Source organism: Pongo pygmaeus, chromosome 19 (assembly GCF_028885625.2).
Source record: "Pongo pygmaeus isolate AG05252 chromosome 19, NHGRI_mPonPyg2-v2.0_pri, whole genome shotgun sequence".
Taxonomy (NCBI): Eukaryota; Metazoa; Chordata; class Mammalia; order Primates; family Hominidae; genus Pongo; species Pongo pygmaeus.
Window position 1 is genome coordinate 84,201,826 of NC_072392.2, and position 26,764 is coordinate 84,228,589.

A 26,764-nucleotide genomic window follows, 5' to 3' on the forward strand; every position below is an offset into this window, starting at 1 on the left:
GGCAATGAAGTACTTCTCATGGTTAACAAAGATCAAGCATAAACTTTATTCCTACAAGAGCAATTGGCTTTTTTACCTGCAAGTGCCACCTACTGGTCTGGAGGTTGACCTGCAAACCCCATAGTAAATCTGGGGACACAAATGTACAGTGCTTGGGAATAACATAAGATTCCCACGCCCTTTGCTACCACAATCATCAATGCCACTGTGGCTTCTCAGGAGGCTGTGAGCCTGCTTACTTTCCAGGTACACCACTACTACAACCAGTATTTGAGAAAGCCACCACATTAAGTCTATTTATAACCAAGGAAATCATACAAAGCCTTAACATTCAACATACCCAGAAGTAAACAGCTCTACTCAACATACTTCATAGTTATATCCGCAAGAAAAAAAGTTACATTTCAATGAAATTCAAAACTAAGAAGTTACTATTTCTCCAGATGTGAATAAATCACCATAATAATACCAGAAGTATGAAAAAGCAGGGTAGTATAGCACCCACAAAGGAACACAGTAATTTTCTGGCAATGGATCTTACCAAAATAAAATTTTTGAAATGCTAGATAAAGGCCGGGCACAGTGGCTCATGCCTATAATCCCAGCACTTTGGGAGGGCGAGGTGGGCGGATCACGAGGTCAGGAGATCAAGACCACCCTAGCTAACATTGTGAAACCCCGTCTCTACTAAAAATACAAAAAAAATTAGCCGGGCGTGGTGGTGGGCACCTGTAGTCTCAGCTACTGAGGAGGCTGAGGCAGTAGAAGGGCATGAACCTGGGAGGCAGAGCTTGCAGTGAGCCGAGATCGTGCCACTGCACTCCAGCCTGGGTGACAGAACAAGACTCTGCCTCAAGAAAAAAAAAAAAAAGAAATGCCAGATAAAGAAGTAAAAATACTGATTTTAAAGAGATTCAATGAGATAAAAGATATTCTGAAAACCCACACAAAGACATCACAAAATCAATTCAGGATATAAATTTTAAAAACTTGCCAATGAGATAGATATCTTAGAAAAAAGCAATTTCTGGAAATGAATAATTAAGAAATTACAAAATACAGTTGAAAGCTTCAACAATTGACTGGACCAAGCAGAAAAGAAAAATCTCAGAAATTGAAGACAAGACTTTTGAATTAATCCAGTTAAACAAAAATAAACTAAAAATAAATTTTAAAAAAATGAACAAAGCCTTTGAGAAGTATGGGACTACATAAAGCAACTGAAGTTACAAATGATTGCCTTTCCTGAAAGAGAAGAAAAAGCAAAAAGTTTAGAAAACCTGTTTAAGGAAATAATTGACAAAAACTTCTGTAGTCTAGCAAGAGATTTAAACATCCACATACAAGAAGTGCAACAAACACTAGAAAAAGATATTGCAAGATGCAATTTACCATGAGAAATAGTCATCAGATGTTGTCTAAAGTCAACATGAAGAAAAAAATCCTAAACTCAGCAAGACAAAAGCATCTAGTCACCTATAAAGAAAAAAACATCAGACTAACATCAGACTTCTCAGCAGAAACCTTTTCCAAACCAGAAGAGATTGGGATCCTATCTTCAGAGTGCTTAAAAAGAAACTGTCAACTACAAATTTTATATCCTGACATAACAAGCTTTATAAACAAAATAAATACAAAGTATTTCCCAGACAAGCAAATACTGAGGGAATGTGTCACTATTAGGCTGGTTCTATAATAAATGCTCAAAGGAGTTCTAAACATGTAAATGAAAGGTCAGTATTCACCATCATAAAAACACATTTAAGTATAAAACTCACAGGTCTTACAAAGCAATTGCACAAAGGAGGAAGAGAAAGAAATTAAACAGCAACATGACAAAACTCCACCAACCCACAAAGAGAAAAAAGAAACAAATAATTTAGAAAACAACTAGATAACATTATAACAAGAAAAAAATTCACATATGAATATTAGCCTTGAATGCAAATGGAATGAATGCTCTACTTAAAAGGTAAAGATTGACAAAATTGATTTTTAAAAGCATGAACAAAAAAAGTAAAGAGCAATATCCCTGATGAACATATATGCAAAAATCCTTAATAAAATACTAAGAAATCAAGTCCAACAGCACATCAAAAACATAATACACCATGATCAAGTGGGTTTTATTCCAGGGAGGCAAGGATGATTCAGCATATGCAAACCAATAAATGTGATTCATCACATAAACTGAATTAATGGCAAAAACCATATGCCCTTCTCAACAGATGCAGAAAAAGTGTTTGATAAAACTGACCGCACCCTAATGATAAAAACCTTCAACAAATTAGGCATAGAAGGAATACACTTCAAAATATTAAAGGATCTGTATAGCAAACCCACAGCCAACATCACACTAAACAGGGAAAAAGTGAAAGCAATCCCAATAAGAACTGGAATAAGACAAGGATGCTCACTGTCACCATGCCTATTCAACATAGAACTAGAAGTCTTAGCCAGAGCAATTAAGCAAGAAAAAGAAATAAAAGCCATCCAAATAGAAAAAGAGGAAGTCAAATTATCTGTTATTGATAATATGATCTTATACCTAAAAAAAGCCTAACAATTTCTCCCCCAAAACCTCTTAAATATTATGACTTAATTCAGTAAATTTTAGGATACAAAATCCATGTATAAAAATCAGTAGTATTTCTATGTATCAAAAACAAGCTGAGAACCAAATCAAGAAGCAATTCCATTTACAATAGTTATAAAAAAATACCTAAGAATATATTTAACCAAGGAGGTAAAAGGAAAACTACAAAACACTGATGAAAGAAGTTGTAGATGACACAAACAAATGGAAAAACATCTCATGCTCACGGATTTGAATAATTAATATTGTTAAAATGACCATACTGCACAAAGCAATCTAAGATTCAATGCAATCCCTACCAAAATACCAATATCATTTTTCTCAGACTTAGAAAAAACAATCCTCAAATTCATATGGCATTAAAAAAGAGCCAGAAGAGCCAAAGCAATCCAAAGCAAAAAGAACAACACTGGAAGCATAACATTATTTGATCTCAAATTATACTACAAGGTTATAGTAACTAAAACAGCATGGAACTGGCATAAAAATAGATCAGTAGAACAGAATACAGAACCCAGAAACACCACCACATAACCACAGCCAAATGATCTTTGACAAAGTCAACAAAAACATATACTGGGGGAAGGACACCCTTTTCAATAAATGGTGCTCAGCAAATTGAATTGCCATATGCAGAAGAATGAAACTGAATCCCTCTCTCACCATATATAAAAATCAACTCAAGATGGATCAAAGAATTAAATGTAGGACTTGAAACCTTACAAACACTAGAAGAAAATCTAGGGAAAACTCTTCTGGACATTGGTCTAATCAAAGAATTCATGATTAAGACCTCAAAAGCACAAGCAACAAAAACAGACAAATAGGACTTAATTTTAAAGAAGCTTCTAGAAAGCAAAGTAAATAATCAATAGAGTGAAATAATCAATAGAGTGAAAAAGAGTGAAAAGGAAGAACAGGAGAACGTATCTGCAAACTATGCATCTTGTCTGGGGACTGATATCCAGAATTTACAAGGAACTCAAACAACTCAACAACTGCAACAGCAACAGCAACAAAATAATAACAATAATAATAATAATTAATAACCCCATTATAAAGTGGACAAAGGGCATGAGTAGACATTTTTCAAAAAAAGACATACAAAAGGCCAACAGACCTATGAAAAAATGCTTAACATCACTGAATATTAGAGAAATGCATATTAAAACCACAATGAGATATCATCTTATTCTAGTCAGAATGGCTATTATTAACAAGTCAAAAAATAACAGATGTTGGTGAGGATGCAGAGAAAGGAAACACTAACACTCTGCTGGTGGTAACGTAAATTAGTATAACCTCCAAGGAAAACAGTATAGAGACTTCTCAAAGAACTAAAAATAAAACTACCATCTGATCCAGCAATTCCACTTCTGGGTATCTACCCAAAGGAAAAGATCATTATTCATAGGTTTCTCACAGCATGATTCACAATAGCAAAATATGGAATCAACTTAAGTGTCCATAAATGGATGACTGGATAAAGAAAATGTGGCATACACACACACACACACACACACACACACGCACACACACACATATAGATATATAGAGACCACACACACACACACCCCCCATTTGTATGTACATTATCTTAAATGAAACAACTCAGAAAGGGAAAGTCAAATGCCACGTTCTTATTTATAAGTAGAAGCTATATAATGGGTACACATGAACATAGAGCGTGGAGAGTGTGGAATGACAGACACTGAAGACTTGGAAGGGTGGGAGGTTAGGAGGGGGTGAGGGATGAGAAATTACTTAATGGGTACATTATTTGGGTAATGGTTACACTAAAAGCCCAGACTTCATGATTATGCAATATATCCATGTAAAAAAACTGCGCTTGCACCCGTTACATTTACACACAAATTTTAAAAATAAATCTATAAAACTCTGCACTTTACTGCCTAAGGTATTAAGTGTGTCAATAACCCCCTAGTTATTACAGGAGAGATATCCACATATGTCAGTTGAAATAGTAATATAAACAACAAGGAACAATTGCTAATCTTTTTCAAGTAGTAGTCAGTACTTTCATTGTTTTAGGTTCTTTTGTTAAATGTTTAAAGTTCTTGTTGCACATGTGACACAACAGAATACCAAATACATCCCATTGATTGTATAGTTTTAAACTAGTAGAAAGAAAATATAATTTCAACATGTTATTATGAGAGGTTAAGATAATAATATAGTTGTCCCCCAGCATCCATGGGGAATTGGTGCCAGGGCCCCCTGAAGATACCAAAATCCATGGATGCTCAAGTCCCTTTTATAAAATGGTGTAGTATTTGCATATAACCTACACACATCCTCCTATGTACTTTAAGTCATCTCATAATAACTTATATAGTACCTAATCCAATGCTCACACGTCACTTCATTCACATGGATTCAACATAGTACTTGACACACGGCAAATCCAAGTTATGGTTTTTGGACCTTTGTGTAATTTTTTTTTCCTGAATATTTTTGATCCATGTTTGACTGAATCCACAGATGTGAAATCCATGGATATGAAAGGCCAACTGTACTCTTCACTCATTAAATATAACACACAAGTAGTGTCTTAATGTTGATATAACTAATAATTGAACTGAAGCAGTTGTTTATTATATAAACAGGAAAAATAAGTAAGCAAATTTAATTACTGGTTAGCTGAAATTAACTTAGAAACAAATTATTCTTGGCTGGGTGCAGTGGCTCATGCCTGGAATCCCAGAACTTTGGGAGGCCGAGATGGGCGGATCACTTGAGGCCAGGAATTCGAGACCAACCTGGCCAAAATGGTGAAACTCCCTCTCCACTAAAAATGCAAAAATTGGCCAGGCATGGTGGTGCACACCTGTAGTCCCAGCCACTCAAAAGGCTGAGGCACAAGAATCCCTTGAACCTAGGAGGCAGAAGCTACAGTGAGCTGAGATCACGCCACTGCACTCCAGCCTGGGTGACAGCAAGACTCTTTGTCTAAAAAAAAAAGACAAAGAAACAAGTTGTTCTTTAAAGGTGAGAATGTATGGTTTCATAAAAATCAGTCCGCATTAATGCCTCATTTGCTATTTTAAATATTTTATAGCTTCCCATAAAACATATTACCTTTTTTTCATAGGTGTGTTTTAAATGACTTTTCTCCATTTGAAACTTATTTTCTTGATCCTGTGAATGATAAATGTTTATATTTATTATACTTTAAATTATACTAGAGTCAATAAAATTAGCAACCTAATGAAATCAATCAATCTACTTAATGTCAAACTTTAGTTCAGAGTTTTGCATATCATTAAGTAAGCCCTACAGGTAGAAATTTGAGTAGCTTTATGTTGCGAGGCATAAAATCTTAGTCACCTGAAGATATTACTATTCTCGAAAGTACTTGCTTTACAGTATAAGAAAATCTTTCTGACCCTTAGGATTAAGAGATTACTTCAAAAATGACCAAGTCAATAAATATGGAAATGATAAATTTGAAGTTACATCATATAACAGTCCTTGGTATTTTTTGATCATGAGAGAAAAAAGATCTAAAAGGTGCAGAAGAGAGAGACAGAAGGAGAGAGAGAGGCAGAGAAAGAAAGAGGGAAAGAAAGAGAGAAATTATGAAGATTGGCAGGTAATTTAAAAGAAGGAACTTTTTCTAAAATAATAATATATTTAAATAAAACATTTTTAAAACTAATCTCAAAAGAGATCATTCCAATTCAAATTATTGTACTTTATTCTCTACATCTCATTAGCATCAATCTCTATTAAGATAAATAAAATGTAAAATTATACAATGCGATAAAAGAATCAGAAAAGACGACCTGCATTTCTGAGTTTTATTTTTTTAATTGACTCTCAATTATACATCTAAATCAAGAAAACTGTGTTTGACCATTGTTCTTCTGTGTAGAAATACAAGACTCACCCTTAGTTGTTGCTTTCCTTGAAGTTCTGATTCCTGTAACTGCTGTTTTAATTGACAGACATTCTGCTCTAATTCTTCAATCATACTAGATGCCTAGAAGGATTTTAAGAAGAATAAAAAGCGGAATATTGATTTTTGTACCATATTATAGTTTCCGATTGAAAAAATATGCCTTTTGTACCCTTGAAAGTCCAATCAGAATTAAAATTATCTAGAAATTTGAATGAAAAATGTTTTTAAAAGATACTAGAAAAATTAATCTTTCAAAGTAAAAATATAAATTAAATGCAGCATAGTATTAAATATTATGAAAATGTAGTGCTGACATAAAAATATAATCTTTTAAAGTAAAAATAGAAATTAAACGCTACATAATATTTAATGTTATGGAAATGTAACACTGACATAAAAATAACAGCTTTACAGAAAACTTCAAAATTTTAATTATAAAACGAAAGCAGAACCAAGATTTCAAAATAATAATAATGCATATGGTTACTCTATAAAATGTATTATTCATACAACTAAGCATTGGAATTTATATGTTTCCTCCTTTTAAGACTTTGGCACTTAAAATGATTAGCTTATAGCAGAATTCAGTTTATTAAATATTTGTGTTGTGCTATATAGTAGACATTTAGAATTTTGAACATTTTAAATACCAATAAAAATTCCTGAAGTTCCTGTTAATTTAAGAATAAAGTGAAAGAGAGACTAATTTCAAATGCCAAATAATTTCTACTTGGCTATCTATGGCTCTAGGCTTAGTGAATAAATACTTCATGTGGATTATCTATTAACATAAATAATACCTTAGAAGCTGAAAGAGCATGTTCTTGTTTTAGAAGGTTTATATCAGCATCATACTTGGTTTGTAACAGTTTCATGTTTTGCTCATAATCATTTACAAGATGGTCCTTCTCTTTATGCAGTGTGTTACGCCTAAAAACAAGAGAATAAAATAGACTTCCAATGTATTTAAAACCAATCTCTAAAATGAAATTTTTTAATCAGCTAAATCCAAATACATTTCCATTCAATATATTAAATAAGTATCCACAATTTTGTCAACTGCTTCTAAACATTCTGCTTATGTTAAAAACAGGTTGGGTACAGTGACTCATGCCTGAAATTTCAGCACTTGAGGAGGCCAAGGCAAGAGGATCACTTCAGAAAAAGAGTTTGAGACCTGCCTGGGCAACAGAGTGAGACCCTGTCTCTACAAAAAAATAAAAATAGAAAAATTAGCCAGGCACGGTGGTGCATGCCTGCAGTCCTGGCTACTTGGGAGGATGAGGAGGGAGAATCGTATGAGCCCAGGAGTTTGAGATACAGTGAGCCATGATCACACCACTGTACCCCAGTCTGGGTGGCACACAGAGACCCTGTCTCTAAATAAATAAATAAACAAACAAACAAACAGCAGTATTTAGTTTAGAAACTTCCCAAGGCTAAACGCACAAGGTGTAATTAATTTTGGCAGATAACTTATACAGTTAACATCAGTACTTTATAGCTACACCTGATAAATATCTGATTTCAGACAATACCTTGCCTTTACTTCTTGTAATTCACTACACGTTATCTGGTAACATCTTTCAAGTTCTGCTTTTTCTTGAATTAATTTCTGCCTCTGTAAATTACTGTTCTCTGCTTCTCCAGTCAGCTGCTGGACACGGGCCTCCAGTTCTTTGATCATGTGGTTCTAAAAGAACAGGTCATGGTTAAGAAAGTCTCTGACTCAGTTGTAACACTTTTGTGTCTGTAAGAAGCTTGAGGAAAATGTATAATCTATAGGAATAAATAAAACAAATGTATCATAAACCATGGTAGTAGAAATTAAATCAACCTTGAACTTAACCAAGTCTTTAAAAAAACAATGCATACTACCAGAAAAATAAGAACATCACAGTTATATACTTTTAGCCTTTTGTTCATTTAATGAATATTTACTGAGGCTGTTAATATTCAAGAATGTAGATACATAGCAGTAAATAAAACAAAGTTCCTATCCTCAGGAAGGTTTCAGTCTCCATGCCTCTTTATACGTACGGCCATTAGCTGACTACTTACCAGTGTTCTTTACGTTTGATTTTAAGTTTTTGAAATGTGTTATAAGAGTAATGTAATAGTATTTTTAAAGGAAATCCATAACCCCAAAATTGTAGCACAAGGGTGTTCACATAAGTGATACACTTATTTTTAAGTGTATAGGAACATTTAATTAGTTGTGTTAGTGTGCAAGATTTTTATTCATTTTTTAACATCTTTGCCGTTTTGTAAAATGCACTTCTCCACTCTTCCACAGTTTTAAGATTACCACTCAACTAAATCATTTCTCTATTATTTAATATTTATTTAGAATTTTTCCCCTTTGTAGAACTGCAATTTAAAACATGGATAAAGGTATTTATCATCTTTTAGATACTTTATCTAAAATTAGGGTAAGCAAGCATTAGATGAAGGGACAATTAATTTTCAGTTTTAAAATTAAACTTCTAGTAAGTGTGAGCAATAAGGATAGGTTAGTATGATGTTGCACTCAATTATTGTGTTATACTTATTCTAAGAGAACCATTTTAAAGATGCAGTTTAAGCATTAGATAATATTACAACCCTGACATCCTTTCTTCATCTCATCCTTTCTTCATTACAATACCAAATAGGTATACAAGTTAAATTTTTGTGTAACAGCTTCCAATCTATATAAATGACTTATCTAACTTAAAAGCATGGTTTATAGACTAACTTCTTTAAATGCATACAATTCTAGACTGACAAACATCAGAAGTTCTGATTTCTTCTTCCTGCATCTTATTCACTTTGTCTCTTCATTATCCCTCTGCTTTAGGAGCTCCTTTCAGAAAATAGTTTCCATTTCCTAATATATGTTCTACACACCCTTTATGTCCTGCGTATTCATTAACTGGAAGAAACAAAGAACATATACTTTGCCTTCCAGTTTTAGATGGTGGAATAAAGATGATTTGTATTCCTTCGTCTCTTGGAAACCAAAAACAGACAAGATAAACTATGGACACAGGAAGGGGAACATCACACTCTGGGGACTGTTGTGGGGTGAGGGGAGGGGGAAGGGATAGCATTAGGAGATATACCTAATGCTAAATGGCGAGTTAATGGGTGCAGCACACCAGCATGGCACATGTATACATATGTAACTAACCTGCACATTGTGCACATGTACCCTAAAACTTAAAGTATAATAATAAAAATAAATAAATAAATAAAATGTGATTGTAACAAAAAATTTAAAAAAAAAAGAAATGTAAATTCCATCCTAATAAACCCTACAAGAGGATATTCTATTATTGGCTATAAAAGAGTAGCTTGCAGCAGATCACACTCCCAATGCTAACAACTGAAAAACCCAGATTTTTTTTTTTTTTTTTTGAGACAGGGTCTCATAGCGCGATCTTGGCTTACTACAGCCTCAACCTCCCAAGCTCAGGTGATCCTCCCACCTCAGCTTCCTGAGCAGCTGAGACTACAGGTACATGCCACCACACCTGGCTAATTTTTGTACCTTTTTTGGTAGCAATGGGGTCTCGCTATGTTGGCCAGGCTGGTTTCAAACCCCTGGCCTCATGCAATTCACCCTTCTCAGCCTCCCAAAGTGCTAGGATTACAGGCATGTGCCACCATGGCCAGTGAAAGATTTAATTAGTAGGAAAGCACTTGAGAACTTCTAAGGCAGTTTGAAAACATCATAGAGATGAGGCATCATCCTGTAAGGTGCTTTTACCTTAGAGGTATTTTTCAATGGTGGAAAATGAGGATGGGGCAAGGAAACAAAGGCAGATGGTGGCGGAGGCGGCCAGGACTTGATGAACCAAGATCCCTCAGAAAAGCAACGCACAGAGAAGTGGGCACCACACCAGCAGTTTTCTCAAGAGAATTTGTCAAATTCTTTTTCTTTTTCTCTTTGGAGACGGAGTCACACTCTGTCCAGGCTGGATCTCGGCTCACTGCAACCTCCACCTCCCAGGTTCAAGCGATTCTCCTGCCTCAGCCACCTGAGTATTGGAATTACAGGTGCACACCACCACACCTGGCTAACTTTTGTAATTTTAGTAGAGGTGGGGTTTCACCCTGTTGGCCAGGCTGGTCTTGAACTCCTGACCTCAAGTGATCTGCCCACCTTGGCCTCCCAAAGTGCTGGCGTTACAGGCATGAGCCACTGTGCCTGGCCAAATTTGTCAAAGTCTTAGCATTCACAGGGCAGGAAGCCAAGAAACCAAGTGAAAAAAAAAAAAAAAAAACTCAGAAAAGCACACGAGAGTTTTCTGCAGTATCAGTGTACTTAGGAGTAAAATAGATTGTCCAAGGAGAAGAGCCCCTAGTATTAATAATATCACAGGCTTTCAGTTGAGACCTGTGTTGAGGACTACCACTAGGAGCGAAAGTTAGTCAAAAGTAGACCAAAGATTACAAAGATTGCAACTCAGCCTTGAGTCAATTCAGTCCCTGAATGGATCCAGTGATCTGTCTCTACACCAGCTGCCTCTCAGAAGTGAGAGAAGAGCCTCTCTGGAAGAAGATAACATCATCTACAGCCTTTATTTTTTTTTGTGCACAATGTTTGGCAGTTAATCACAAAATAACAGGCATACCAAGAAATAAAATCAGAGGAAAAAAACAGAAAATAGAAATAGACATGCAGATGCCCCATATATTGAAATCGTAAAACATATGAGGCATGTGTTTTCCTGACTCAAAATATATGAGACATCACACAAAATTAAGTGAAGATCAAATATAATTACAGGAATAGTCCAGAAGAAGAAGTCTCATGGCTGGAAATCCTAGAAAATGTCATCAGAACACACTTGTACAAACTAAGTGGCATGCAAATAACATCGCTGGTTCAATAATAACAGATGCATACGTTCCAACTGTAGCTTCTTTCAACATAATCTGGCACAAAAAAGAAGCAAGAAAGATTATGCTGAATGAAAAAAATCACACAAACCATTTTTGCACAAAGCAATCTATGGATGAGATTGATTAAGGGAAAGAAATAACATTATGAGCAAGTAAAAACTGTAACAACAAACAACCAACATAGAAAAAAACAAAATGGATATCCAGCATTTACCTAGTTAGTGTACCTAAAGAACAGAAATGGTAGAACAAGAAAACATACCTAATGACATACTACAAGAAAACTATACATGAAAATAATATACAAATAGAAAGAGTATACTGTAAAAGTCACACAGAATGAAGAATGCTAAGACATAAGTAAAATTATTAAACTTAAAGGAAATGAGCCTTTTAAAGCATTAATCAGACATGTCACTCTCTTGCAAAACCCTCCAATGGCTTCTCTTATCACTCAGAATAAGAAGTGACTATCATGGCCTCTGATTTCATCTCCTACCATCTTCCCTCTCGTTTACTATACTCCAGCCATACAGGCCTCCATGCTGTTTCCCAAAGTCATCAACCTAGCCTCAAAGCCTTTTCATTTACTGTTCTTTCTGCCTAAAGCATCTTCCTCCAGGGGCCTGCATAGCTCACTTCCTCACTTCTTTCAGTTCTCCACCTAAATGTCATCTTGTGAAGGAATCTTTCCATAGCCACTCTACCTAAATAACCAGATCTCTACTGCCTATATTTCTGTGGCCTCTTACCCTTTCTTTTGCTTTTTCTTTCTTTGTTGTTTGTTTTCCACAATAAAGTATAAGCTCAAGACAGCCAAGACATTGCTTTATTTGAACTAGATCTCCTGTTTCTTTCTAGCACACTGCTTAGCTTGTAGTAGGTATTCAATAAACATTTGCCAATTATCAAAACAGCCGAACTTGAAAGATACGGGTTTGAATTGTATGGGTCCATTTATATGCAGATTTTTTTTTCAACTAAATGGTGATCAAAAATACAATATTCACAGGATGTGAGACCCACTTACATGAAGGGTCCGCTTTTTGTGTACCCAGACTCCACAATGCCGATTGCAAGACTTGAATATGTGCCAATTTTGATATACACAGAGGTGCTGGAACCAATCCCCTGCATACACCAAGGCACTACTGTATTCTCAAAAATAAAAACAGGATAACTGCTAAAATGTCAAAATGTCCCTTCCATATTCAAAACTGGAGTGATTTCTGGCCATATTATAGAAAATATTAGCATTTTATAAGGCTATAACAGGGTTACAATGAGGAAATAACAAACATCTGTCCAATATAGAATATATCAAAATGCTTTTTGCATGTTTTATAAAAAATAGAGATAAAATACAAGAAATCCAACATAGAGATAAAGATATTCCCCTCTATATTAAAAGAATTTCTGGAAATCTATTTCTTTTTTTCTTTATATGAATCCAAAATAAGTGTGAACATCACAAAATTTTAGAAAATATCAAATTGCTAAAGAAATAAACCAAGGCAAAGGGGATTGAATTACACAAATAAATAAATCCACAGACTTTGCCTAAAGAAAAAGGGTTTCTGTTAGCCAGGAAAACCAGACAGCTCTCTTTCTACAATGTGAATAATTAAATACAGTGGAGATGAGAGAAAAAATGCTCAGATAAAAGCATAAAACTATTTTTATGAGAGAAAGAAAAAAAGAGATAAAAGAGAAAGATATCCAACAAATCAGAGAAGAAAATGATAGACATTGAAGCAATATTGTGACCTCAGCTATCTGTATATCATTGAACAAAGTAACAGTGATAGAGTGAACCTGAATTTTTTTTGTTTTTGTTTTCGTTTTTGTTTTCATTGAGACAGAGTCTCACTCTGCCGCCCAGGCTGGAGTGCAGTGGCGCAATCTCGACTCACCGCAACCCCTGCCTCCCAAGTCCTAATGCTTCAGTCTCCCAAGTAGCTGGGACTACAAGCATGCGCCACCACGCCCAGCTAAGTTTTTGTATATATATTTTTTTTAGTAGAGACGGGGTTTCGCCATGTTGGCCAGGCTGGTCTTGAACCCCTGACCTCAAGTGATCTGCCCACCTAGGCCTCCCTAAGTGCTAGGATTACAAGCGTGTGCCACCACGCCCAGCCTGAACTTGAAATTTTGACTAACGAATTATTAAAATGATGAAAAAAGTTATCAGATCTGACAGGAAGAGATTTGTGACTAAAATAGGTAACCTGAGGACTGTACCTGTTCAAAAGGAGCAGAACTATGAGAGGACGTGGCTCCTGTTCATTGCCCTATTATATGCTGTGGTCTGCACTACTGGCCAGTCTTTTTGAGGATATGCATGTTATCGTAAGTACCGACAAGTGAGTACCTCTGTGAACGTGCTACTTGCCCATCCTTATTTGTCTTCACCTGTTGACAAATCTTCAGGTTCCAAAAGAAAACAACAACTGTTGGTGAAGTTGTGGAGAAATTGGTACCCTTGTGCACTGCTGGTGAGAATGAAAAATGGTATAACCATTACGGAAAACAGTATGGAGGTGCCTCAAAAATTTAAAAATAGAACTACCAAATGATCTGGCAATCACACTTCTGCTTATTTATCCAAAAGAACTGAAGTCAGGATCTCAAAGAAATATTTGTACTCCCATGCAAAATTATTCACTATAGCCAAGATGTATAAATGGCATAGCATTAACCAGAGAAAATGGTGAATAGGAGATGGGACTAATGTGCAGCTCTCTCCTAGATGGACAGAACAGCATCTGGAGACTCACATTGTGAACTTTTGCTCCAAGAACCACCACAGAAACATACCAGGAAAACCAAAAGAATTCACAGACCCTTTGAATAAAACAGCTTGCCACTGCAAACACCACAAGACAGCCAAAAAACTGAGCTCCCGAAGTGTGATGGGGGAAAGTCAGCCTCCAAATACACATCCACACTGGGAGACTGAACAATGTAAATGTCCATGGATGAATGAATAGCTAAAGGAAATGTGGTACATACATGCAATGGAATATTATTCAGCCATTAAAAAGGGAAAGGCTGTTTTATGTTACAACTTGAATGAATCTTGAGAACATTATGCTGCATGAAATAAGGTAGTCATAGAGGGACAAACACTGCATGATTCCAGTTATAGGAAATATCTGAAATAGTCAAACCCATATAAACAAAGTAGAGTGGTGATTGCCAGGGGCTAGACAGAATGGAAAATGGGAAGTTGCTACTCAATGGGTACAGAGTTTTAGTCATGTAAGACAAAAAAAGTTTTAAAGATATGCCATATGATATCGTACCTATAGTTACTAACACTGCATTGTACCTTAAAAATGTGTTAAGAGGGTAGATCTCACACTATGTGTTTTTTACCACAATAAAAAGAAAAAGAGAAAACAATGGCTAAAACTTAACACCACATTAAATGTGCATACATGCAAAATTCTTGCCCAATAACCAAGGCTTCATGGACCACCAACATATTTTGATGATGAATATAATGACAAGAGCCACCACTGAACCCTCATTATAGGTCAGGCACTGTGCTAAGTGTTTTACAAGCTTTAGGCCATTTCTTTTCCCTGCAAAGCTATGAGGTAGGTATCATTAACATCATTTTAAATATGAAAAAACTAGGACTTAGGAAAATTGATTAACATGGCCACACTTGCCCTACTGGTAAACTGGTAAGCAGCAAAAAAGAATTTGATCCAAGATCTCCTTGAATCAAAACCTATTCCACTGCATTACATCTTCTCCAGGACTTTGATATTCTGCTCATGGAATTAACATAAAATAAATTTGCAAAAATACCTCGGGTAGACATATCATTTCAAAACATAAGGTACACAAAGAAAAGCTAAAATGCAACACTGCAACACTTGAGGTCTCTTTATTAACCTCCCACATTATTACTGCTATTATTACCAGTCCCAAGGTAAGATATTTTTTAACTGTGTAATTTGAAGGCTGTAGTGTTTTCTACCTTGAACAATCTATTATAAAGGGCTGGCTAGTGAAATTCTACTCATTTCTAAGCTCCTTTATTAAAATGCTCATTCCAGGAGAAATGAGACTCACAAATGGGATATTATAATCTATTTGCTAAAGGAACAAACCAGTAGAAATAATCTGTTACCATAAAATGTATCCTAAATATGTGTGGAAATAAAAGTGGCTCATTATCCAATGATTTCTTAAACATATACTTTAGTTAGCTTAGATTAATAAAGTCAAAAGTTATCAGGTTTAAAATATAATAATTTTTAAGAAATAAATTTTAAAATATACAACCAGAACGCTCTAAAAATAACATTTCAATATCCATCCACTCTCCAGCTCTCCTTCCCGTGGCCACCTCTCTCTCTCCTCTCCCTGTTCTCTCCTCTCTCCTCTGCCTCTCCCGCGCTGGTCATGCTAATGTCAATGGGGTATTATGTCATTATCTTCTGGCTTTTGCATTTCAAACTACATTGAATAATTCTAACTATAATGCTAAGTAATGATTAAATCATCTTTCTTTCCGGTATTTATGCATAGTCTTTCCCCCACTTCAACAAATTAAACTGCCCATCCTGAATTTTATCATGACTTCCATAGGATGATTTTTCTAATACTACAAGATTATGTTTGTCTTTTTGTAACAACAATTCTTACTATAGTACCATAAAAGTATGAAAAGTACATTCCCAATTACTTCATCAGTAATAGAAATAAAAAGGGCAGGCCCCAGAACCAGTCCCTTCAGCACACTACTCACCATATTCCATCAGGCTCATACTACTTTTTAAAATGAATTTTACAACATACCTGAGGCCAAACTTTACCAGTTTGTCAAAAGACTACTTCTCCTGAGAATTCTTCAGAAAATAACTCAAAGAATGCTATGTATAATACAGATTTTAAGTATATACATAGATATGATTATTATATATCTGAGGCCCACCAGATGGACAAAACCAATGTAGCTGGTACTGTCTGTGAAGGCTGACATAAGATTAGGAAGTCCTGGGGCTTTACCAGATACAACAGGGAGTTGGAGGTTGCAGTGAGCCGAGATCGCGTCACTGTACTCTAGCCTGGCAACACAGCAAGACTCTGTCTCAAAAAAAAAAAAAAAAAGAAAAGAAAAGAAAAGAAAAAAGAAGATTCTGATACTATTTATTCAAACACTGAACACCTGCCAAGACATAACTGTTGTTAGAAGCTGGCATGCTTTCTCACATGCAGATAAGTATTATATGAAATGAAAAAGTGGCCTCTGCATTAAGATCTGTATTTGTCAAACAAATACTTTTGTATATACTGATGCCAAGTTTCTGATTGAAGAAGCAAACTATGTGATGTCACTTATTCATTTTATTTTTGATTTTTAAAGCATTTTCTGAACACTAATGTTCTGTACACAATTTTACACACAAAGTACATAAATTTTGAACCTATAACGTCAAGGGAAAGCCTATAGGCATATATAAAGTATCTTAAAAACAACAACATTTGCCAAATTAATTTTTTAAACAGAATAAATGAGCTGAGAGGATGCAAAATAGTGGAGTTCTTAAAATGGAGTAAAAAATTAGTCAAGAAAAAGAATGCTGATGTAAAACTATGTTTTGCCAGCTGTAACAGACAATGCAGAAGCAGAATTCAGTGGTATATGACAACAGAATCAGGGAAGAAATAAGTTAATGTACAGAAAATGATGAACACATTACCTTGTACGAACAGGATATCTTCCCACATTGGGAACTCAAAGGTAGCACTTGGAAAACTAGGTTGGACTTCATGAATTGATGTAACTTGTAAGCATTAATTATAATAGGCATGATATTAGGAACTCAGATTCTTAATCATGGGAAAATGAGAAAAAATGCATTTGTTGGCTATGGAGTAAGAGGAGACAGGGAAGAGTAACTGGCAGGTTACTGGAAGAGTCAGGAATGAGGCAACAATGGCCAGGACTCAATTGGTAGCTGTGGAAACAGAAGGGAAGAGAGCAGATCCAAGAAAATTTTCAGAGAGGTAAAATGGATGATTCTGTAACATACTAAATAAGGGAGATGAAAAGTGGGAAAAACATAAACCTTCCAGGTTCAAAATTTAATGTGCCAACAGAATGATGATGATGCCAACTGACAAGAGGAAATTTGGGAAAAGGTATTATTTTGGTATTAATTATCATAGGTATGATTTTCCATAAGTTAAGTCTTAGAAAATATAAAATGTCTCATGGTCTTTTCATTGTACAACATCTACTGATATAAGAAGTCAGTACTGGAGATACAAATGTTGGGAATTTTACATACAAACTTAATTTGAAACCTTGTAGGAGTTAAAAATTAAAAAGGGTTAGTATTAGGCAACTACTTGGTATCCACGGTTCTCCTATGGCAAACTCCTATGGCAAAAAGAGCAACTAATTTTATCTTATTTCACAAACTTCTTATGAAAATAGGACATATTTTCATAAGAAGAATAATTTATCCATGAAAATAGGACTATTTTCATAAGAAGTTTGTGTGCCACTGTACTCCAGCCTGGGCAACAGAGCAAGACTGCATAAGTCTTAAAGATAGAATTTATGATTTATGACAAAAGGTGCTTAAGTCTTAAAGATACATACGTTCATGATTTATGAAGTTATAAATCATAAATCTTAAGAATAAATTCTGATAACTTTTTAACAAACTGAAAACTCATGAGCCACTAGAAGATGTGAACCTTGCCAGCCTCCCTAAAGCCTTATTAGGTACCCTCCACCCAAAGGTAACCACTATTTTGACCTCTATCAGTACAAATAAATTTTGTCCTTTTTCAAACTTTGTATAAATGGAATCACAGAGTACATAACTTTTTGGGGTCAGTCATCTTCATGCATATTATATGCCTATGGGATTCATCCATGTTGTGGAATGTAAGAGTAATCTTTTTCAGTACTGTATATAGCATGCTAAAATAATTTATCCATTCTATTGATGAGTTGTCTTCAGTTTTTGACTATTAAAAATAATGTGGCTATGAAAATTCTCATACATGTTTTATGATGCATACATGCACAGATTTCTTTTGGTTATACATGTTGCAGTGAAACCGCTGTCATAAGATGTGCCTATGTCAAGCCTCAGTAGTTACTGTCAAAGAGCTTTTCAAACTGTATATAAAAATTTGAACTTCTTACAGCAGTGTATGAGACTTCAGACTATTCTGTATCTTTGTCAAAACTTTGTACTGTGATTTTGTTTGTTTTTGTTAAATTTAGCCCTTTTTGTAGGTATGTAGAGATACTGAATTTACATTTCCCTGACTATTAATAATTTGAGCACCTTTTTAAGCGTTTATTAATCATCTGAATAGCTTCTTTTGTGTGCTGCCTATTCAAATATATTGCTCTTTTTTATTGGATTGTTTTTCTTGATGATTTTTTTCTATATTTAAAATGCAAGACCTTTATTGAATAAAGGAATTGCAGATATCTTCTTCCATTCTGAATTGCCTTTTCCCTTTTTTTCTTTTTTTGAGACAGAGTCTTGCTGTGCTCTGTTGCCCAGGCTAAAGTGCAGTGGTGCGATCTCGGCTCACTGCAGCCTCCACCTACTGGTTGAAGAGATTCTCGTGCCTCAGCCTCCTGAGTAGCTGGGAGCATGCGCCAACCATGCTTGGCGAATTGTTGTATTTTTAATAGATACAGGGTTTTGCCATGTTGGCCAGGCTGGTCTCAAACTGCTGGTCTCAGGTGATCTGCCTCCCTTGGCCTTCCAAAGTGCTGGGATTACAGGCGTAGGCCACCATGCCAGCCTCTTTTCCCTTTCTTAATGATATCTTTGGTGATCAAAAGGTATTAATTTTAGCATATCCTAATTTATTAGTATCTTTCTTTAAGGTAAACATTTAATTTCCCTTTTAAGAAATCTTTGACTAGTCCAGGCTAAGAAGATATTCTAAGATTTCCTCTTTAAGTTTTATCATTTTATCTGCACATTTAATTCTAAGATGTTCCTAAAATGGGTTTATTAAATGATGTGAAGGTTCAAGAAGCATTTTTTCTATATGAATATTCAATTGACCAATTTATTGAAAGAACCACTTTTCACAGTAAACGGCTTGGTAAAAAAAAAAAAAAAAAGTAAATAATTGTAATTTTCATTAAAACTATTATCCTATATTACTAGTCCCCAAAATTTAAAAGAACTAGGAGAAAATGATTTTAGAATTATTATATAATGAGTACACATTGAGAAACAGAAAATATAGCCATCACCAAAATAAGTATTGTAGGAAATTAAAATTTTTGTCAAACAAGGAAAAACATTATGTTTGACCTAAGTGGCAAATAGAGCAGAGTTTAAATGTTAATTTATTAAAAAAAAAACCTTTAAGCAAAACAGTGTATAGCAGGTCCTCAAATAACATCATTTCATTATAATAACAAGAAAAAAATTTGGTTTCATTATATGTCACTTCACTTATAATCAGTTTCCAAAAACCTATCAATGACATTAAATAAGGACTTACTGTATACACAGGCTAGTATATACTGTATACACAGGCTAGTATATACTGTATACACAGGCTAGTATATACTGTTTACACAGGGAAGTATTGCCTTGGTCAGGTGAGAGGGTGCAAGAGAAATGATACCCCAACAGCAGCATGCATACCTAGCACACAGATACTGGTTTCCAATACCATTTCTCCATATAATCCGTATTGATGGGGCCATGTCCAAGAAGCACAGAAATCAAATGAAAGAGCTCCCAATGGCCAAAGCTGGAACAATTTGAGCAACAAGATGAAGAAATATTGGCTTATAACCCAAAGCATAAGATAAATATCCACATTTTCATATTAGTATGAATAAATAATAGAATAAATTGATAAATAAGGAGAAAAATCTCCCATGCAGAAAAATTCCAAAAATTTATATAGATAACCCACCCTCAAGAGCAGGGAGTAAAACTCCCTACTTCTTAAACACAGGCTGCCAAACGGTAACTTCCTTTCAAGCAGTACAGTATGGAAAGGTGGGAAGTAACTTTACACTGGAGAAACCTAATAAACACTACCTCAGCCAGATGATCAAAATTAATATGCACAGGTATGATGTCATGTTGACAATATGTATTCATGGCTGGGCATGGTGGTTCATGCCTGTAATCCCAGCACTTTGGGAGACTGAGGAAGGCGGATCACCTGAGGTCAGGAGTTCGAGACCAGCCTGGCCAACATGGCAAAACCCTGTCTCTACTGAAAACTACAAAAATTAGCTGGGCATGGTGGCACACACCTGTAATCCTAGCTACTCAGGAGGCTGAAGCAGGAGAATCACCTGAACCCAGGAGGCGGAGGTTGTAGTGAGCTGAGATTGCACAACTACACTTTAGCCTGGGTGACAGAGAGAGACTGTCTCAACAAAATAAAATAATAAAATAATAATAATATGTATTTGTGAGATGATATGATGAGAATAGCACTTTACCTCTGAGGATCTTCCTGCCTAAACCCACAACCCCAGTCTAATCATGAGGAAAGCATCAGACAGTTTCTACTAGATGAGCATTTTACAATATGCCTAACCAGTCAATACTCCTCAAAACTGTCGCGGTGATAAAAAACAAGGACAGTCTGAGAAATTATCACAAACAAGAGGAAAGTAAGGAGGCCTAACAACTAAATGTCATGTGGTATCCTAGATGAGATCCTGGAAAAGAAACAACATTAGGTAAAAATGAAGGAAATCTGAATAAATGAAAGACTTTAGCTAATAGTGTATCAATATTGATTTACTTATTGTGAAAAGTGTACCAAGATAACCTAAGATGTGAAAAACAGGAGAAACTGAGTGCAGGTTATATGGGGATTCTCTGCACTATCTTCTTATATTTTCTGTAAATCTAAAACTATTAAAAAAAAGTGTCTATTTTTAAATGGTCATTTTATTCAACATGATGAATTGGTGCTATTTGGAGATTCTCTCCATTATAATCATTGTGAGCTTGGGAGAAGAAATGGTGATAGAAACTATAAAATCAAATTCCAGCTATCTCAGTGTGTCCATGAGTAGTTCGATGAATTATCATATGTCACTACTAACATAGTTAAATATTTCAGATGTCTAAGGCTTTTGGCACTCTTTAAGGTAAAGGATCTTAACCTACCTTAACCTACCATAGAGGATCATGGATGGAATTCAGACTGTCGCTGAATTTGAATTTTTTCTTTAAAGTTCACTTTCATTTTCACCACCCTAACTGAAAGTTAACATTTCCCTTCAATTGTGAATGTAGTCATCAGACAAAGGTAGCATTAGCAATACCTGGAACAAACAGAAATCATGGATTTTTTATAGTTCATTACACTACTGAGCAATCACTGTATATTGTTTACCCTCATTAGAAATTACTATCATGCCTACTGCTAGATTTTGATATTTACTGCATTAATTTAGAAGCATAGGTATTACTTTATCACAGTTTTGATTTATGAATATTTTAACAACTGTAACTCAATATAATCTTTCTTTGTAATCTTTTATTTTTAAAGTACTATTCTGAGAAGGACTACACAGAATTCACCAGATTCCCAGCAGGGTCCATGGCACAAAAGATGTTAAGAACTCCAGTAAGAAAGCCTAGAATCTCAATAAAGCCGCCCACAGATTTTCAGTGTGTCTAAACCCTAATGTCAATAGAGCCCTATCATTTTACAGCCTTCATCTTCCCAAGCATCTAGCAAGGAAGCTATAATTTTTATATTTACGTTTTAATATTTGTTTTAAAAATCTATTGTTTGCATATTTTCACTATGAGTTTCTCATAAGAAAATCCCTGCCAATATCAAAATGCGTAAGTCTCATAATCTATACAAGTGTCTGCTTACAATAAATGGCAATAAGACAACACAAGACTCAACAAAAAAGAAAAAAGCCTGAAAGAACAGCAAAACAGAGAAACTGATTCTCAGTGACAGTCCCGTCTTTCATCTTAAGCCAGGGCTTGAACTCTACCTTGTTTAATTATTAAATCAGGAGCTGCTCAGCAAGACCTGTCTACTTTTGACGATTCTTAAATTCAATCCTGCTGACAGACTCCGTCCATGTTTCTCTATATTTACTAGTATTACCTATGACAAGGTTTGAATGCTAATTTTTAAAACTCAACTTTCATTAAAAATAGAATGAAGGTTCTCTGACAGGTACCTCTTGGCTCCAAAGCATGACTTTTCTTTTTATCCCAAACTTATAAAAATTAAAAATTCCATTGTGAATGATATTTCTCTCAATATTATTTAATAAATAAAATATACCTATGCAATAAACATCGAAGCAATATATTTTACACATTTCCATTGTAATATTATTTAATATATTTATTAAATATATTCACTTTGTGAAGATTTAGAATGTTGAAATAATGAAAATGTATTTTAGATTTAAATTTGTTTTTTGTCCATGCCTTTAAATATCAAAGAGCTATCTGTACACCCACGTACATGGCAGCATTATTCACAACAGCCAAAAGGTAGAAGCAACTCAATTGTCCATCTGCCAATGAATGGACACACATGTGGTATATGCATAGAGTGGAATTATTATTTAGCCTTTAAAAAGAAATTTTGACACAAGCCACAACATGAATGGACCATAATGACATTATGCGAAGTGAAATACGCCAGTCACTGAAGGACAAATACTGCATAATTCCACTTATATGAGTTTCCTAGTATGGTCAAATTCGTAAGAGACTAAAAGTGAGGAACTGAATGAAGAGGGCAAATGGAGAATTATTGTTTACTGGGTACAAAGTATTAGGAAAGATGACAAAATTTGGAGCTGGATGGTAGTGATAGTTGCACTACAATGTAAATGTACTTAATGCCACTGAACTATATACTTATAATTATTAAAATGGTAAATTTCATGTTACGTCTATTCAATAAAAAAAGAATGACGAAAAAGAATGTGATGATTTATTTGTATCCTAAATATATAAAATGTTCCTATAAATCAAGGAAAAGGATAACTGAATTTAAAAATAGACAAAGGGAATGAATTGGCAATTTTAAAAGACCAAGAAACGTAAGAGCCAAAAGGGAAATGGAAATTAAAATAATACATTTTTCAAGTTAGAAACAAAAAAAAAAATTTTTTTTTTAAACAGGGTCACACTCTGTCACCCAGGCTGGAGTGCAGTGGTGTGATCATAGCTCACTGCAGTCTTGGCTTCCTGGGCTCAAGCAATCCTCCCACCTCGGCCCCACAAGTAGCTGGGACTACAACGTGCACTACCACGCCCGGCTATTTTTTTTATTTTTTGTAGAGATGGGGTCTTGCTGTGTTGCCCAGGCTGGTCTCAAACGCCTGGGCTCAAGTGATCCACCTGCCTCAGCCTCCCAAAGTACTGGGGTTATAGGTGTGAGCCACCATGCCTGGCCAAAATATTTTAAAATTTGGTAAGTCCAAGTCTTGGCAAGGATGTGAAGACAATTCCTACTCTTGTTGAGCAGTGCCATAAACTAGTATAACCACTTTGAAAAGCTTACTATGGATACAGAAATTACACTCTTAAATACATACTCCCTAAAGCAGTGATTTTCAAATTGTGGGTCTCAATCCATGTGAAATCAAGTTTTAAATCACAACCCAGCAATTTTTAAATGAAATTAAACAAAATTAAAAATACAGAATATGTTAGAGTAAATGGCCAATAGTAAAAATGAAACTTTTGTTTGAGTTATAAATATGCAGACAGATGTGTGCTCATATATGTACTTGTGTATGTTCTGGGCATAATTTATAAAATTTATTTCTTACTGGGAGTCATGGTCAAAAATGAAATGAAAGTCAATGGCTTAGAGCAGCAGTTCTCAAAGTTTGGTCAACAAACTCCTGAGCTTCCCAAAGACTCTTTTAGTAGATCCACAGGTCAAAACTATTTCTATAATTATACAAAGACATAAATTGCCTATTTCACTATCATTTCCTCACAAGTGTACAATGGAGTTTTCCAGAGGCTACATGACACATGATACCACAACAGAATAAATACAAAGACAGATATGAGAATCCAGTTGTCTTCTAAGACAGAGGTTAAAAAGGTTTTTTTTGTTTTTTTTTTTTGAGACAGAGTCTCGCTCTGTTGCCCAGGCTGAAGTGCAGTGATGGGATCTCTGCTCACTGCAAGCTCCACTTCCCGGGTTCATGCTATCCTCCTGCCTCAGCCTCCCGAGTAGCTGGGACTACAAGCACATGCTGCCATGCCTAGATAATTTTCTGTATTTTTAGTAGAGACGGGGTTTCACTGTATTAGCCAGGATGGTCTCAATCTCCTGACCTTGTGATCTGCCCGCCTCGGCCTCCCAAAGTGCTGGGATTACAGGCGTGAGCCACCACGCCCGGCCAAAAAGTTTTTAAAAATATAGTCCCCAAAGAAAGCATACACCATACTAGTGTGTTTAACTACTAAAAATGGGTCCCAAATTTGACTCTGAGCAACCTAAACAAAATAGAAAACATGATCGTTTATAAGGATCTTGCATGAGCATATTAAGCTTTTCTCCTTCTTAAATCCAATGGTTTAATTTTCAATATTTTCATTTATAAGTGATAACATAATTAAAACAAAAATTAAATCACATTTTTTACCTATTGTTGTGAGCTGAATTGTGTCCTCCAAAAAGATATGTTGAAGGACAATCCCCCGTACCTATGAGTGTGGCCTTATTTGGTTGGAAATAGCGTCTTTGCAGATGTAAGCAAGTTAAAATGATATCATACTGGATTAGGGTGGGCCCTAAATCCAACAACTTCTGTCATTATGAGAAGGCCATGTGAAGACATCGAGACACAGAAATACACAATGGAAATGCAAATGTTGACAGAGCAGGACTGCCATGCTGCAGCTGTAAGCCAGAAAATGGCAAGGACCACCCGCAGCCACCAGAAGCTCCACTGAGACAAGAAGAATTTTCCTCTACCAGAACCTTCAAGAAAAGCAGGTTCTGCTGGCGCCTTGCTTTCATACTTCAGGTCTTCAAAACCGTGAGGCAATAAATTTCTGTTGCTTTAAGCCACTCCGTTTGTGGTCATTTGCCACAGCAGCCCTAGGAAATCAACATATCTATCACCCTGGCCAACTTTAAGTTTGTTTTTATTTATTTTTATTTTCATTTTTATTTTTATTTTTTATTTTTTTTTAAGATGGAGTCTCGCCCTGTTGCCCAGGCTGGAGTGCAGTGGCATGATCTCAGCTCACTGCAACCTCTGCCTCCTGGGTTCAAGTGATTCTCCTGCCTCAGCCTCCTGAGTAGCTGGGACTACAGGCACACGCCACCATGCCCAGCTAATTTTTGTATTTTGAGTAGAGACAGGGTTTCACCATGTTGGCTAGGCTGCTCTCGAACCCCTGACCTCAAGTGATCTGCCCACCTCAGCTTCCCAAAGTGCTGGGATTACAGGCGAAAGCCACTGCACCCAGCCTGTTTTTAATTAAAACACCCATCTTTGGTTTGAAAATGTAGAAGAATGGACATTCACATATACTTTCAATTAGAGAGTAACTCTATTATGTAGATATTAATTTTGTTCTTTTTCATCATCTCTTTTCTAAAGTTTCGATAGTGAGCTTGTATATCTTTTTGCAATAACAAAAACTTTCATTTCAAAACCACTATTGTCACCATTGTTTCACATTTTTCTGTAAGTTCTAGTCAGTGTCTGATAAATCATAAAATATTTTTTGCATACACGTAAAGGGTTGAAATTTCTAACACACATTTATTCTTGAGTCTTTTATACAGCAGAAATATAAAACTATACAACAAAAGTTTGAGACTCAGGAATAAATATTACAAAAGATGTCCTAAAGACCCCAGAGTACTGTTTTCTTTATTAACTTGGTAAATTGATTCTAAATGTACAATCATCCCTTGCCATCTGTGGGAAACTAATTGCAGGACCCCCTACAATACCAAAATCCAGAGATGCTCAAGTCCCTTATGTCAAATGACATAGTACTTGCATATACCCTACACACCACCGCTGTATATTTTAAATCATATCCAGATTACCTACAGTATGTCTAATACAATGTAAGTGCTACATAAATAGCTGTTATGCAGTATTTTTATTTGTATTATTTCTATTGTTGTATCATTTTTATTGTTTTTTTAAAATTTTTTTGAATATTTTTATGTGTGGTTGGTTGAATCACAAATGAGGAGCCGACAGATTCAGACAGCTGAATGTATTTGTAAAAGGAAAGGGCCCAAAGTGGCCAAGACCCTTCTGATGAACAAGGAAGGAAGACTTCCTTATCAGACATCAAGAGTAATTATGAAGCTGTAATAGAGATGAC

At 35.3% G+C, this 26,764-nt stretch overlaps 1 protein-coding gene across 40 annotated transcripts in view; it reads right to left on the reverse strand.

Moving 5' to 3' along the window:
* The window catches only part of CEP112 (centrosomal protein 112), a 598,860-nt gene that overhangs the window by 422,113 nt on the left and 149,983 nt on the right, over positions 1–26,764 (reverse strand). For all 40 annotated transcript variants that reach the window (XM_054456162.2, XM_063656440.1, XM_063656450.1 and 37 more), the window contains 4 exons: positions 8,057–8,211; positions 7,319–7,448; positions 6,507–6,599; positions 5,696–5,755 (listed from right to left, as the gene is read on the reverse strand). In XM_054456162.2, the coding sequence (XP_054312137.1) occupies positions 5,696–5,755; positions 6,507–6,599; positions 7,319–7,448; positions 8,057–8,211 (438 nt within the window). The remainder of the gene's footprint in view (positions 1–5,695; positions 5,756–6,506; positions 6,600–7,318; positions 7,449–8,056; positions 8,212–26,764) is intronic.